The sequence below is a fragment of the Physcomitrium patens genome, chromosome 9 (genome assembly GCF_059467195.1).
Source record: "Physcomitrium patens ecotype Gransden chromosome 9, ASM5946719v1, whole genome shotgun sequence".
NCBI lineage: Eukaryota > Viridiplantae > Streptophyta > Bryopsida > Funariales > Funariaceae > Physcomitrium > Physcomitrium patens.
Window position 1 is genome coordinate 13625939 of NC_143418.1, and position 14255 is coordinate 13640193.

Sequence of the window (14255 nt, forward strand, 5' to 3'; positions counted from 1 at the left end):
TAAGGAAGGCCCAAGACAAGTACCTTTCTTTTCAATTATGTAGAATATAGTTAAGTATAGTTAGACAACACACGGTCCACAAAATTCTCTAAAATTTTAAAAATACCCATTCTATCAAACAATAATCGGCTTTTATGATGTGCTTAAATAGAACCCATTTAATTATATATATATATATATATATATATATTTTGTTGTATACTCAAATCAACCTTGTTGGGATAGATCTTGTCGACAAAAAATATTATAAGTCTCAGAGAAGAAATGTTAGATATATAGAACACAACAGTCCCCCATGTGGTCATTCAAACAGTAATTGCAACTCTCTCTCTGTATTAGCAAAGGGATGTGTCCAGTTCTATTTAAAATCAGATAAATAAAGAAAAATACCACGCTCAGGCAAGCACCAAGGATACACTCTGGCTGCGGAAGCACGTACTCCAACCAGACAGTTAAAAAACTGTAAACAATGGTTGGCTTTGACTGAAAAATGTGGAGTTTGAAGGCGACCAAGGCTCGGCTGCAGGGCCTCTGACCTCCACCAAGTCCATCCCATGCTCAAAACTTGAATGCCACTCACCGCATGAACCTCCAACTATGGCTAAATAAACTTTACGAGCTTCCACTCAAAATATTTAATGCTTAATTTTCCAGTTGTCCAACAAGCTGTTTTCTCAATTTTAGTGTCTAGACTAGAATCTGGATGTTGCTTGCAACGAATCCTGGTCATGCTGCTATTACTCGGGGACTGATGCTTAAGCACCTACGAAAACACTTCTGGGAGTGAAGCGAGGTTTGCACGTTTCTCGACAACTGATACTGTGTTTCAGACCATCGACAGTGTAGAAATAGTGCAGGCACTGAGTAGACTTGCATGTGCAGCAGAGAAATCGAAGTGTAAAATACGTATTGCAGGTTTAGTTATATGGGTTGCTGGGCAGGAGCGATCCTTTGAGAAAGCTTTCGAACACTTGCAACCACTGGGCTGATCTCAGTAAAGGCACTTCGTGTCCTGCTCCCCTAACTACAACCAACGTCAAGTTTCCTTTGTACACCACTTCACGACCTCCAACCTGCATTACCACAGACATTGCCACAAATTCAGTCTCACGAACACACAAGCGCTGTGCACTTCGAAAGTTTGGGTCTGAGGCACGCACACCGGTCACTTGTAACATTCAACAAACGTTTGCTACATTGCTGTATTGCATATTCATTGCCGGGCGTGCATGCATTCAAGTCATGCTCCTGGACTTAGCGGAGAGGACAACTGCATGTGAAGTGGTTTGTAGCAGTGAAGATTGTAATCAGTCATGCGATCCCCTCTGCTTTCAGTATGGACTTCGATTTATTTTCTAGATTTCATTACCTGTTGGTGGTGGTACCATGAATACCAAGGGACGACGATGGGCAGATTCAAGGATGCCAAGGCGTATCTGGTGCCTGTAACTGGCACCACGCTGTCCGAGTCTCCGCTGCGCACCACGAGCAGGGCTCCCAAATTAATAGAGTCGCTGAGTAGAAATCATTGAACAGTCGTTTGCCCTCATGTCCATAGATAGATTTTGCAAGGAAGGTTGAGTACCTGATTACCCACAAGCGTAACCCCGCGTTCAGAAGCTCCCGATAGATCGGCAGCACCGTTGCTGCTGAGTCCTTCCAATTCACAATCAACTGATCGCTACACCCAACCCAGGGATATGGAATCCCCGTCGTGTTTGCGTGCATTGCTTTCTGCACGTCTGGACGGTTGAAGTAGATCAACGAGTTATCGTAAGTGCAGGGGTCATATCCTTGGCGCACAAGACCCAGAACTGGATTCTTCGACGTCTGTTGAAGACCTCGATGAAAATGATTTCTAGACGAGTTCGTGGATGACTCTGAGACGCACGCCGGTGCGTAGATTGAGTACGGGTCAATGCCGCCATATTCGTTGGTCGATTGATAGAACATCAGTTGGATGCATTCTCGGGAGAGTGGCGCATTATCGTGAGTGAACTTACAAGCCTTCTTCATCTGGGAGTATGTCTCATCGCTGATCAGAGCGTGGTAGTAGAGGAAGTCGATGTAGCCCCAGTTGTCGCTGTAGGCGTCGATCACCGGGTTGCCCACCATGAATCCCATGAAGTTGATTCTCGATTGGGAAGTGAGCTTCTTGTTGTTGTCATAGATGAGCTTGGCGAGCTCTGGGATGTAGAGTCCTGGCAAGTCGAAAGCGTTAAAACCATCAGAAGAATTGCAATCTTTCATTTGGTGTTGGTTTGGCAGATGCATCAACAGAATTGAATGAAAGGCAGAGGCAACTAGGGTGAATTGGTACCGGCGTAGCTTTCGCCAGCGAGAAAGAAGGGACGCCCTCTGTATTGCGGGAAGCGCTTGAACCAGTTCGTCACGAATGCATAATTGTCTTTTGCTGCGAATCAAACTTGTTAAGGAATAATTCTCCAATGTAGAAATGAAAATAGTGGCGACCACCATCTCTATTGTAATACTTGAGAGAAACGAGAGAAATGATCAATACCTGTGCGAAAATCTCCGGCTGCAAGGAGATCGCTGCTCGTGTTGCTGTAGGAAAATCCAGTTCCAGCGGGAGACTCAACGAAGAGCACGTTAGCAACTGCAATTGCGAATTCACCGATGTGAGTTGACGAAGTGATGTTCATTTCTCCAACGACACAAGAATTGTTCGAAGCAGATCATCCAAGTACCTTTATTGCCAGAATCACGATTGAGCCTGAGAGATTCTCCTCCCGAATTGATGAAAAATGGACCCAGTTCCTCGGCGAATCCATATGCAATTGACGAGCAACCAGGACCTGCGTCGCCAATCCATCACGAGCATCAGGAAACAATTCCAGTACCAAAAGCGTTCGAAGCATTCATGAATCATCAAGGGATGATCTAAGTAGGTCCGACCTCCATTGAACCAAAAGACCAGGGGCTTCTCCTCTGAGTTCTCCTCCGCCTCTACAAAGAAATAATAGTGTGCTCTTCCGGCTTTCTCATCCACAGTGATGTACCCCGCGTACATGGCGAAATCCACGGGTGGCTGTCCCGGCAGAGCCACGATTCGGTCAACGTCCTGCTCTTCCCCACATCCATACTCCAAAGTTTTCCTTTCAGTTGTGTCTGTCCACCTCACAGCCAGCGAGGGGGAATCCAGAAACAAGCACATCACCACCACAAACAACCAAACCGCGACAGCAACCGGCCTCCGCATCATGAATTCGGCTTGATTTTTACACTTCTACCTGTCTTTTCAATCGATGTCACAGTCTTTTTCCAACTAATATATCCATATCAAGTCATATGGTATCTCTTCTGTGGGAACCTCACAGATACGTGTAAGTCTATTACATTGATCCTACCACATGTCGACTCCAGTCCTGCTCAAGCTGGGACGCAGCTTGCCAGTCAACTCCGCAACCAATTACTAAAGATCAATCAATTCCGACCGACTACGTGAAGAACAGGTAGTCTTCCAGGGTCCAATACAATAGATTGCACCCACATTAATGCAGACGGAGAAAGCAGTCAAATAAGTTGTATGCATTTATGGCTGAGCGTCCACAAGCTGGCGGGGGTGACACTGGGAGAAAAACCACACAACGCAAGCATAGCCAACCCCCTGGAATGATGCAATCTATGAGCAGCACCACATCCATACACCACCCTTCTCAACACCAGATTCAGTTCCATTGGATGTGCCTCATCACCGCTTTAAAGTCCCTTCCTGTCAGCGGCAGCTTTTAATCCTGGGCTGCAACCCAACCCAGTAATAACCTCACAACAAAACTTCGCCCAGTCGATTGGACCGAAACCATTATTCCGAAACCGTGATTCGAAGCCCTTGGGGACTGAACCCAGCTGAGGTTAAGACATCCCTATGCGGGTGGCAGGATGCTAAAAAGGGGAGAGGTTGACATGCGCGTCAACGACGACGACGATGCCGACGACGTGCCAGCTGCTGCAGCTGCAGATCTACACATGCGGCTGAAAGTGGGGCTACTAGTTTCGGAAGCTCGATAAGTCAGGCTTGGCGAGATAGATGTAAATTCTGACAACGCAGGAACTTGCTTTTAAAAGCACTGTGCTCTGTGTCTGTGCGTGGTCTTCAGCACCAAGGCCTGCAACGGGGAGTGTCGTCAGAGCGTCAGTGCAGTGCAGTGAAGGGCGTCGGCGTTACCAGTCGAGCATTCATACACACACAATTGCGATGCGGTGATTGCCCACCTCAAGTGTTGACAGACTGATCACATTTTTACAGTACTCTGCTGTTGATTAGTTGTAATTACTCTGCAATCTGGTAAACTTAATTTGCTTAAATTAGCATGTCACTCTAAGCATGGAGAGTTGTGGGGTGAGGTAATGGTCTTTTGGCAACACTGTTTGTGCATTCTGTTTTGTTCGCTTTTTTTTTTTTTTTTTTTTTTTTTCTTCTTCTTCTTCTTTTCTTTTTAATATTTGAAAAATCAGGTTTCTGATATCTAGTGCTGTATTTTTTTATTTTTTATGAGTTTTGTTTTATTTCTATTGAAAGTTTGAGATGGAAACAAGTTGTGTTGTTTGAGTTGTTACAAGTTTGGAAGACATGTGATTGTTATAGTTGTGCGCTTTGCGTCATTGAGTAGGATAAATCTCAGATTGATTTGTTGTAGATCTACTTTTTTCAATTTTTTATTTTCAGTTATAAGTTTTAAGATCCTAGAATTTATCAACAAACGAGAATGATATTATATTGGTGTCAAACGGAAGAGTTCTACTTTTCAAATACAGTGCATTGTTACTTTGCATTGAAGGTTGACTACAGTGAAAAGCATTCAAAATCCTTGTATTTTCATTTTAAAATAATATGACCAAACTGAGAATATATATATATATATATATATATTTATATCACATGGAATTATTTCTATTCTAGAAAATTCCTTTTAATGTTGTAACAACACTATGTTAGCACATGCTTGACTGGATGTGATTTCACATTACAAACAAAGGTTTAAAATATGAAACATCTAATGCTCATTAAGTTTGTTACAGATGATGAGGATTGATGAATTCTCTTTCTTCTTAATATGATCTTTCTTATTTTTCTTAAGTGTTATTTAATCTATATAATTTCAAACATAAAACTTAGCAAGTAAAGAAGAGTGATTTCATTACACATGGATCGGTTATGTTGTTAAGCATTAGTCAAGATTGGATTCAAGACTTTTGATTGTGAACAACTTGGCACACTTGTGGACTCTATCCCCCCAAGTACTCCTTCATTCGTACCTTTAATTGTATTTATGTACATTGTAATTTTCTATCTCTTACTCTTGGTAAGTCCAAAATTTTGAGAGATGTTGATTTAATCTAGGAAATTGTATGTGTGTAAATTGATGTTGTCTAATGTAATTTTTGTAAAAATAATAATAAAACATCCTTGTCCACTTTAGACTTATTATTGCAACTTTCACAATAGTTTAATTTTAAAATAAAAAAATAACTAACAATCCTATGAATGGACGTATCCACCAATACCAACCTTAAACTAAATGTCAACTTCATGATAGAATGGAAGAAAAATCACCTTGGATGTAGTAAATGTATTACTATAAATAAATTTGATGTCCATAACAGGTATTTCAATTTCTGCATTTAAAAATGAGATAAAAAAATAAAAACTAAAAAACATACATAAATCAATAAATCGATGATGATAATAATAATAATAACATGTCAAGAATCACATAAAAGTTGTTCTTAAGGGAACCTAATTACTGAGCTTGCAATCATGTGTATTGTAAAAGTATCCACCTTCTTACAAATATTTAAGCTGACATCTTATCAAGATCTTTTACTTTGGAATCATAAATTTTACTGATCTTCAACATTAAACATGGATAACTGCATTCTAGATCACACTGTTTTTTTTAATCAGATCATTCTGTTTGGTAAACACCAAAACAATTACATAAAATTTCATTACAAATGTAAAGAAGTACAAGGTAGAATACAGAATAAATGCCATAAAGAAGAACTAAATTTTTAATCATTTTTTCACATATGAATGATGTGATATCTTATGTTTACAAGTCAACATTTAAATTATAATAGTGGAAAGGTAAACAAGGCCATTCATTTTAATTATCTTAATCAAGGTTTTTTTTGTAAAAGATGTGTGTTTTCTTCTAAAGCTTTAAACGGTCTGTTTTAAATAATAAATATGATAAAAGTACCAATAGAAAGTCTGTATGTATAGTGTACTGATACATGAATGAAAAATTGAAAATATATACACGAAAGAGAAAATAGCTCTTGATTGATTTTAATTTCAATGCATTTTTATTTTATGGTCTTGAAAACAATCTCAATGTTTTTGAATATTTTTTTTATTTAATGATGTTAAGAATAAGAAATGAAATATATTGCATGCAAAAGAATAACATTGAATAGGACTATGCATAAATATAGAATCTTAAATATGATACTGTTGCACAATAAAGTACTACATCTGTGTTTCTTGTGCAAACCATACATGTTGCATGTGACAATCTGTAAACTCTTCATCATGTTTGTTAATAAAACCTTGTTTTATCTAATTGTTCTTTTATCTTTGAATGTTTAGTATTATGATTTAAATGTTATATCTTTTTTCCCTCTTATATAAATTTCTCATATTTTTAACAAAAAAAATTGTCTTTGAAATTTCAAAAAGAAAAATGAAAAAAAATATTGTTTCAATTGATTTTGTTTAAAGTACAACAAGTGGTTATTTTACTTCTAAATTATTATTGGTACATAATCGAGGCTTATGTATTTCACTTGAAGAATTATTTCACTTTTGATGCTGTAAAATTTGGTGCCGTTCTCAATCTAAATTTGTTCAACATTTTTTTTATTTGTATACTATACAGTAAGTAACTTTATATTTGATGTTGTGAATGTTTAACATTTTTAAAGTTAATATTTTATGAAACGAAAAGTTTAACTCCTGATGAAATGGTTTGTGATTATGATAATTTTATTATAAATTTATTAAATTACATTAATACATTAGTGTAATACTGTAAAAAAATATAAATATTTATATGAGTAATTGTAAAAATAGCATTTTATTTTACATTTTTTTGCCAAGAACTGGTTTTAAATGATAAATAATGAAGAATACTTTGCTTTTTAGTTTTTATTTTTATTTTGGTTGATTTCTAATATTAAGTTCATTAGTAACAACTTAATGAAGATTTTCTAAAAAACTTGTATTACGATATTTTAATATAATACAAGTAAATAAATAAATAAATAAATAAATTTTTTATTGAATTACTTGAGTATATGACCTCAAACGTTTTTTATATTTCCTACAATAACTCTTGACTTCTTAATCAATATCTGTAATTGTAATACAGGTTTTTATTTTTCTAAACCAGTTACTGATAATTTAGTGTATTGAATTACTTAACATGTATGTGTTCGTTGTTTATAATTAGAAATATTTTGAGTTTTAGCGTCATTTAGATATTTTCACAAGATTTATGATAATGTCCCATGCAACATAAAATCAAACTGTTTTAGTTATCATTCTAGGCATGAAAATGTACTTCATACTTCAAGCCTTTTTGGTGGCTTTCATTTTAAGTCAAATTCACACAGTTAGATACAATGAAATCACAAGTACTGATCACAAAATAAATAATACCAATTTGAGTGGGTGTACCCATATTAACATTTGGGTGATTTAGGTGGGATGTCACATTACTTTGTTGGTCACAAATGGTAGGAAGATGAAAAAACTAAAGTATTTAAGCCGATTTAATTGCAAGTTTCATTCAATGAATTTAAACATGAATATATAAATTTTGATAGCATTTACCAGGCTAACAAGGTGGAAACATTAATCTTGTGGTATGTTGATGTGGTTAAAATATTAAAGACATAAAAGTTTTACTGACCCCAATTATGCATATTATATGTAGATTTGGAGTTCAATGTATATGTATGTTAAAAAACAAATATATATATATATATATATATATATGAATGAATTATAAAATGATTAGATGATGCATAAAACTATCCAATTCATTGCAATTTGTGACATCAAATCAGTATATGAGAAATGAAGGTTTTCTAACATAATATGCTTTTGTAAAAGTGCATACCCAATTTCTTATTTTTTTTATTTTTATGATTAGTAGCCTTAAAATTAATTTTTTATTATATATATATATATATATATATATATATATATATATATATATATATTCAATAGAAAAGAAAAGAAAAGAAAAGAAAAACTAAATTAAAACAAAAACAAAAAAGAACTTTAAGACAGTTCCACAAAAAATCTCTACCTCTGCAAATATAAAACTTAAGTATTTCCTAACATGTTGCATAATGTGTTATGTGAGAGCACTGCTGAGAAACTTGAGCACAATCATATTAAAAGTTATAACTATGATAATAAATAAGTTTTAAAAGTCAAATGAGAAAAGGACAAAATATAAAAATCATATTACAAGAAATAATAATAAAAAAAGAAAAAAGAAAAAATAGAATGTAATTTTATTCTGTTTCAGAAACAAATAAATGTTACTACCTTAACCTTCAACACACTATTATACTCACAACTTGAATTTGAAATCATGTATACTAGTTTTGTGGATAAATCAACCATGTTGATCACATAGCAATTTCAAACATCCTCAATTTCAAACATCCACATGGCATGAATTAGAAAAAAAAACAAAACAAAACAAAACAAAACAAATCAATAACAAAAAAAAAAAAAAAAACAAAACAAAACAAAAAAAAAACAAAACAAAACAAAACAAAACAAATCAAATCAATAACAAAAAAAAACAAAACAAAACAAAACAAAACAAAAACAAAAAAACAAAAAACAAAAACAAAATACATAACAAAATACAAAACAAAACACTTGTGTATTGAATTCATGTCATCGTCATATTGAATACATGACCACCAATTGGGACTGAGCTTTTGGACATTACAGTTTGCTGCAGCTTTGCCACCACCAATCATGTGCAATCAGTGCCCCCACAATTCTCAAAGGACAGCTGAAACCCTAAAAAATCTTCCACTAAATCCTCATATAACCCAGCCAACAAAGCTGAGTTTTGGATGGGTCACCCACATTTTATATAGATTACATGCACATCTCAAACTTTCACAAATTCAACCTCCAGCTCAGCACAATAGCATAAAAGAATGCTGTGGCAAACAATCAGAGGATGTACTGTTTTTTATAAAGAACCCTTGTTCTAAAAATCCACGTTACTTCTATCTTTTTGGGTACTGGTCATTAAATGCTCTGTTGTCCTGCAATGTGGAGCATTGTATAGGTCACAAAGACCATTGACTCTGATTCCATACAGAAGCCCTACCCACCCCTCTAATCCAAAAAGCTTCCAGACTTTGATATCACAGTACATGGTAGGTGATCAGGAAAAAAAATAATGTGCACAACTTGGTTTATATATATCCATATATATATATATATATATATATATGTATATTCACCCAGAAATCTTCTCATTCTTGGGTGGGTCAAGAGTAGCACTCAGTGGACCACACAATTGAGCAATTGAATGGGTTTTGTTTGCTCTTCTGAGCCTAAAACCTGTTGAGCTTGACATGATTAAGTTCAAATGATTTTACAAACTTAAATGAGACAGTGCAATAGAAACCCTTGATGGTATTTTTGAACGATGAATGACAAATACCAAGACTCTTTCATCAGTATAGAATTACTGCTGACAGTTTCCCAGTTGTAATGTGCTTCATTTTTTTCTTTTTAGTTCAGAGAAAAGCTGAACAGGGAACATAGATGGCAGTGTGAATAATAATGAGTAATATCTTTATCAGAAACGGTGCATGTTTGGTCATGGTATGCAAACTATCAGTGACAAGAATATCTAGTCGACGGCTCAACCACAGGCTAAGAAAGGTTCTTGGGCTCTGCTCATCAGAACCGGCAACCAGGGCCCCAGCAACGTCACTAGATACCATCAAAAACACATGGTTGACTGCAGAAACATGCTGCCAATAAAAATAAAAAATAAAAAAACATGTGTTAAGCACACTAGACTTCATTAAGAATGCAATAATAGTGAAACATCCAGTCATCCTATCAATGTGAAAACGACATGAGACACTTGAAGAAGTCTTTGGCTGAAGCTGTCTTTCCAGTCTAATTTCAGTCACTCTACTAGTCAACTGAAGTGTTTTAACCAAGCCCGAATTGTACAGCTAAGCTGTGCATCGCAGAGATTAAATTGCAACCAGCCATTATCCAAATACAAAGACTACTCGTCCTCATAATTCTAAGATACCCTAATTACCACATCCTTTCAGATGCAATGTGAAAATGATACCGATTATAATGTGTCGCTACCGGACCATGAAAATTACAATCATCTACAAAAGAAGCTAGGAAAGAAGGTTGAAAATGACATCAGCTGGTTTTGCAGCAGGCTTCTTCTCTATATCACGTACACCAAATGATGCAAAGTCGGGGGCAATTGAATCAAATAGATCAGGAGCCGCATCCGGTAACATAGCAGAACCTGTATTGCTGTGCTCACGCAAGAAGGTCTGGTCCTCGAGACCTGAGAAATCGATGGATGAACTGGGAGCTTTAACAGGGAGCACCCGTTCTCCAAACAAATCGAAGTTGAGGGACAAATGAGGGTCCTGAGCAGCTGTGCCGAAAAGGTCCAGTGCAGATGTGGTGGAGGTCTCCTTGTTCAGATCCATGAAATCCGGGATGCCTCCTAGTGAGGCTTTGTTTTTTACAGCGTTTGTTTGATTTGCAGGCAGTTGATTACCGAGAAATCCATAAGCATCAGAATCATTCTTAGTAGCCTTGCTGCCAAGGTCGAAAAGGTCTGGAGCTAACTGTGTCAAACCTGAGCTTCTGGCAGTGGATTCCTTGCCAACACTTGAATAGGTATTCAAGAAGTCGAAATCGGTCAGCCTTGTCGAAGTAGTTGAAATTGTCAGAAGGTCTATAATTGCTTGATCTGACTTCGACACATTTGAAGGAGTCTCAAAGCTAAGAAGAGCATTATCATTACAGCCAGTTGCTGAGCCCGTATTTTCAGAGCCAAAATCCAGCAAATCGCCTACTGGTTGTGCTGGTGGCTGAGGCTTTGGCCTGGCAATTGGGGACTTGAAGCCGCCTGGTGGAGGTGGAGGAGGGGGAAGCTTGAACTTGCCAGATGAAGTGGCCAATGCTAAGTCGCCCATCCTTATCTTGCTTTTACTTCGACGAGGTCCATGCGTCGTAGATTGCCCTTTCATTGGTTCTTTGACAGGAATCTTGGGCGTAGCCTTTGGACTCTGCACACTGGTTTCAGGATTGATAGAAGTGGAGATCCGAGGAGGATGAGGTGATGAAACTTCTTCATCGAAAAGATAATCTTTCCTCGTAGACGAAGACGAGCCGTTCAATTTTGGACTCATGCCTGGGCTTGAGTTCTGCAAGATCAATACCACGGCTCGTTTCCTCAGGTCCAGTAATAATCTTTTCAAAATTGTAAGGGAACACATGCAAGATATCTCGTCAAGTCGGGAATGTAATATATACCATGGATCTGGAGAGAGAGAGAGAGAGAGAGAGAGAGAAGCCAGTCTAATAGTCAAGGCAGGAGAACATTCTATGAATCTCCGTTAAGTGCTTAATTTTCATGAACGGCAATTTCATTTTATTTTATGCTAATTTTGGAGAAATTAGTTTTACTCATAAACCGGAGAGCTAGTACTGTTTCAGCAGAACAACATGAAGTCACGACAAAAATATTGAATATTTTATCAAAAGTCGTCAAACAGAAATATCGCGAAAATTGAAGATAAGCTTAGAAATATGATACACTCACAGAGAAGTCGGCCCAGTTTGAATCGTTCGCGCTATGCTTAAAAGAGAAGGTGGAAGTATCATCCTCGAATGCTTTCCAGTCACTAGTTGAATTCTCCTCAGCGACATGTCTTGATTTCTCCTGCCTATTACCGCGCTTTTCAGACAAAATTCTTTCTTCAAATGCAGTGAACTTCTTCTCGACGTGGTAATCGTCCGAGTCCGTATCAAACATAAGACCATCTGAAGCTGAGGATGACGTGGGAGTATTACCGAATCCCCCGTAGCGAGAAGCACCGGACCCGATGCCATTTGATTGATAACTTCCCTGTCCAAAAATGGTTTTTGAAAGCTTCTGAGATCGAGAACGTTCTTCCCGCAGATAATCGTCCTCCGTCAGCAGCTTCAGCACTTGCTTGGCTTTTTTTTTCACAACTAGTCCGTGATCAACCCTGTACAATCCATGTACTAGAGTTGAGAAAAAATTGAAAAAATAGAAAAACGTGCGGTAGCACATTAGATTTCAGAAAGTAGGCACTTGCGTGCAAAAGACCAACACAAAATAGTTCAACGCTATCACATGGGTAGATATAGTAAAAACAACACCACTTTTAAGCATGATCAATGGACTCAAAAACTTCAGAGGAAAGCGTGTAGAATGTACCCCCGCTCACTGACGTAGTTGAAGCGTGTTAGATCCTCAATAAGGTCTTTATCTGAGCTGAATTCTATGACTATTTTTTCTGGGCCATGGAAGAGTAGAAACTCAATAACGGTGAGCGTTTTCAGAAACTGCCTCCAGTACTTCTTTCCTATCAATGTCAACCTGAATGACAAAACCACCACGAAAATCATAAGCTAAGAGCTACTCCCGCAGCTGATCATATTGTGCAAGGAGTACCAAGTCCAGCATAAGAAATTGTGATAAAAAAGAGAGCGCATATCCTGATGAATTTCACTTCGAATGGTAACATGTTGAATCCTAAAGAACCAGAGAATACTTTGAGACTATTGATATCAACAAATCACCTCAAACTATTGATATCAAAAAATAGTAATTGTATCAAAGAGTTGGTTGTAACCGACCTCCCATGAAGAACCTCCATAATACGAGGATACTCGTCCGGTTGGCGGCAAGAATCAACAATAGCAGCCATGGTTTTCGTTGAAGGACCCCATGGGTCATCGTTCGTAGCTTCCTCCGCCAACCTGATTTATTTTTTAAATAAAAAAAAAATAAATTTTAAATTTTAAAACAGTCACAACTTCTCATTCAATCCTCAGTGCACCAAACAACTACAGCAATCAAAAATCACCAAAACAGAAGATGTTCAAGATGGTGAGGGCATGCTTACAACTGGCAGGTCGTGACGCCAGTCAGAAGCAGCCGCGCAGAATTGATCTTTTCTCTTAGAAAAAAGGAAGCCTGCTTCTTGACGTTGTCATAGTCCACGTTTCCCAACCCCACCTTCTGTCCAATAGTCTCAAGGTAGTCCATCTTATATCTCAAACAAGAGAGCGGAGAGCATGAATGTAGCCCTGCTGATAAAAGTGCACATTTGCAAGTACATCAATGAACTAATCCCATGCCTCGACTCCCCAGGATATTTCATTCCTAGTCTATGTCTTCCTCGAGCCACTGTGCATCTAATCTAAATTTCAGTCAAACATTCAAGTCAAATATACGGATCCACAGCCAGTCACTGATAAAAATAAAAATAATAAAAAAAAAAAACAGGATCGCACCAAAGACAGAGCTCATCCGCGACCTAAACATTATTTCCAACACTCAAAACCCATGCCCACTCCAACACCCATGACCCATGACCCCGCAACCCACCTAATTGTACATCCAATCCACCTCCACTTCACCCGATCCTGCAATCCGCTTCAACCATTCAACCCAACTCACAAAACCCTCCCCCACAAACTTTCCTCCAATCAATTGCACCTCGTCACTCAACCCTCTTCCTCTCTACACCCAATCCACACCCCTGACCCAGCTCACAAAAACTACAGAAAGCAACTCACAAACCACAATGCACACCTTTTCAACCATCGCCCACTTCAATCAAACGCAGAACTCCATCGCACCCTCACTCCATTGCCCAGACCACCTCTCACAAATCTCTCACTGCCATGAAAATTAGTACAATAGCCCATCCGGCCACCAAAAGAGATGAAACAAAATTCAGAAGAAAGGGAAATGAAGCAAGAAAAGCGTGAAGCGGGGGCAGTATTACAATCTGGCGAGGCCTTGGCGATGGAATCCAGTTAGAATTCAAGGCAGCAGGCTTCAGCATCGTTGCTGGAATCCACCAACTCAGCCAAGGCCAAGCCCAAGCCAAGCCAGAGAGACCAGGACAACAACAACAGCCCATGAGGAGGCCAG

The 14255-nt window shown here is 37.8% G+C and overlaps 2 protein-coding genes across 2 annotated transcripts; both read right to left on the bottom strand.

The window, feature by feature from the left end:
• Positions 1 to 298: 298 nt before the first annotated feature.
• LOC112286993 (serine carboxypeptidase 24) lies at positions 299 to 3685 on the bottom strand. Its single transcript, XM_024529546.3, has 7 exons — positions 2917 to 3685; positions 2709 to 2816; positions 2522 to 2617; positions 2321 to 2413; positions 1586 to 2201; positions 1370 to 1475; positions 299 to 1073 (listed from the first exon to the last, which is right to left on the bottom strand). The coding sequence occupies exons 1-7, from the start codon at positions 3221 to 3223 to the stop codon at positions 918 to 920; spliced, it is 1482 nt and encodes a 493-aa protein (XP_024385314.1). The 5' UTR covers positions 3224 to 3685; the 3' UTR covers positions 299 to 917.
• Positions 3686 to 10067: 6382 nt separating this feature from the next.
• LOC112286992 (uncharacterized) lies at positions 10068 to 13721 on the bottom strand. The gene is made up of 6 exons (XM_024529539.3): positions 13704 to 13721; positions 13219 to 13405; positions 12950 to 13072; positions 12528 to 12689; positions 11886 to 12315; positions 10068 to 11487 (listed from the first exon to the last, which is right to left on the bottom strand). Exons 2-6 carry the CDS (start codon positions 13359 to 13361, stop codon positions 10438 to 10440), a joined length of 1908 nt encoding a protein of 635 aa, XP_024385307.1. The 5' UTR covers positions 13362 to 13405; positions 13704 to 13721; the 3' UTR covers positions 10068 to 10437.
• Positions 13722 to 14255: the final 534 nt, after the last annotated feature.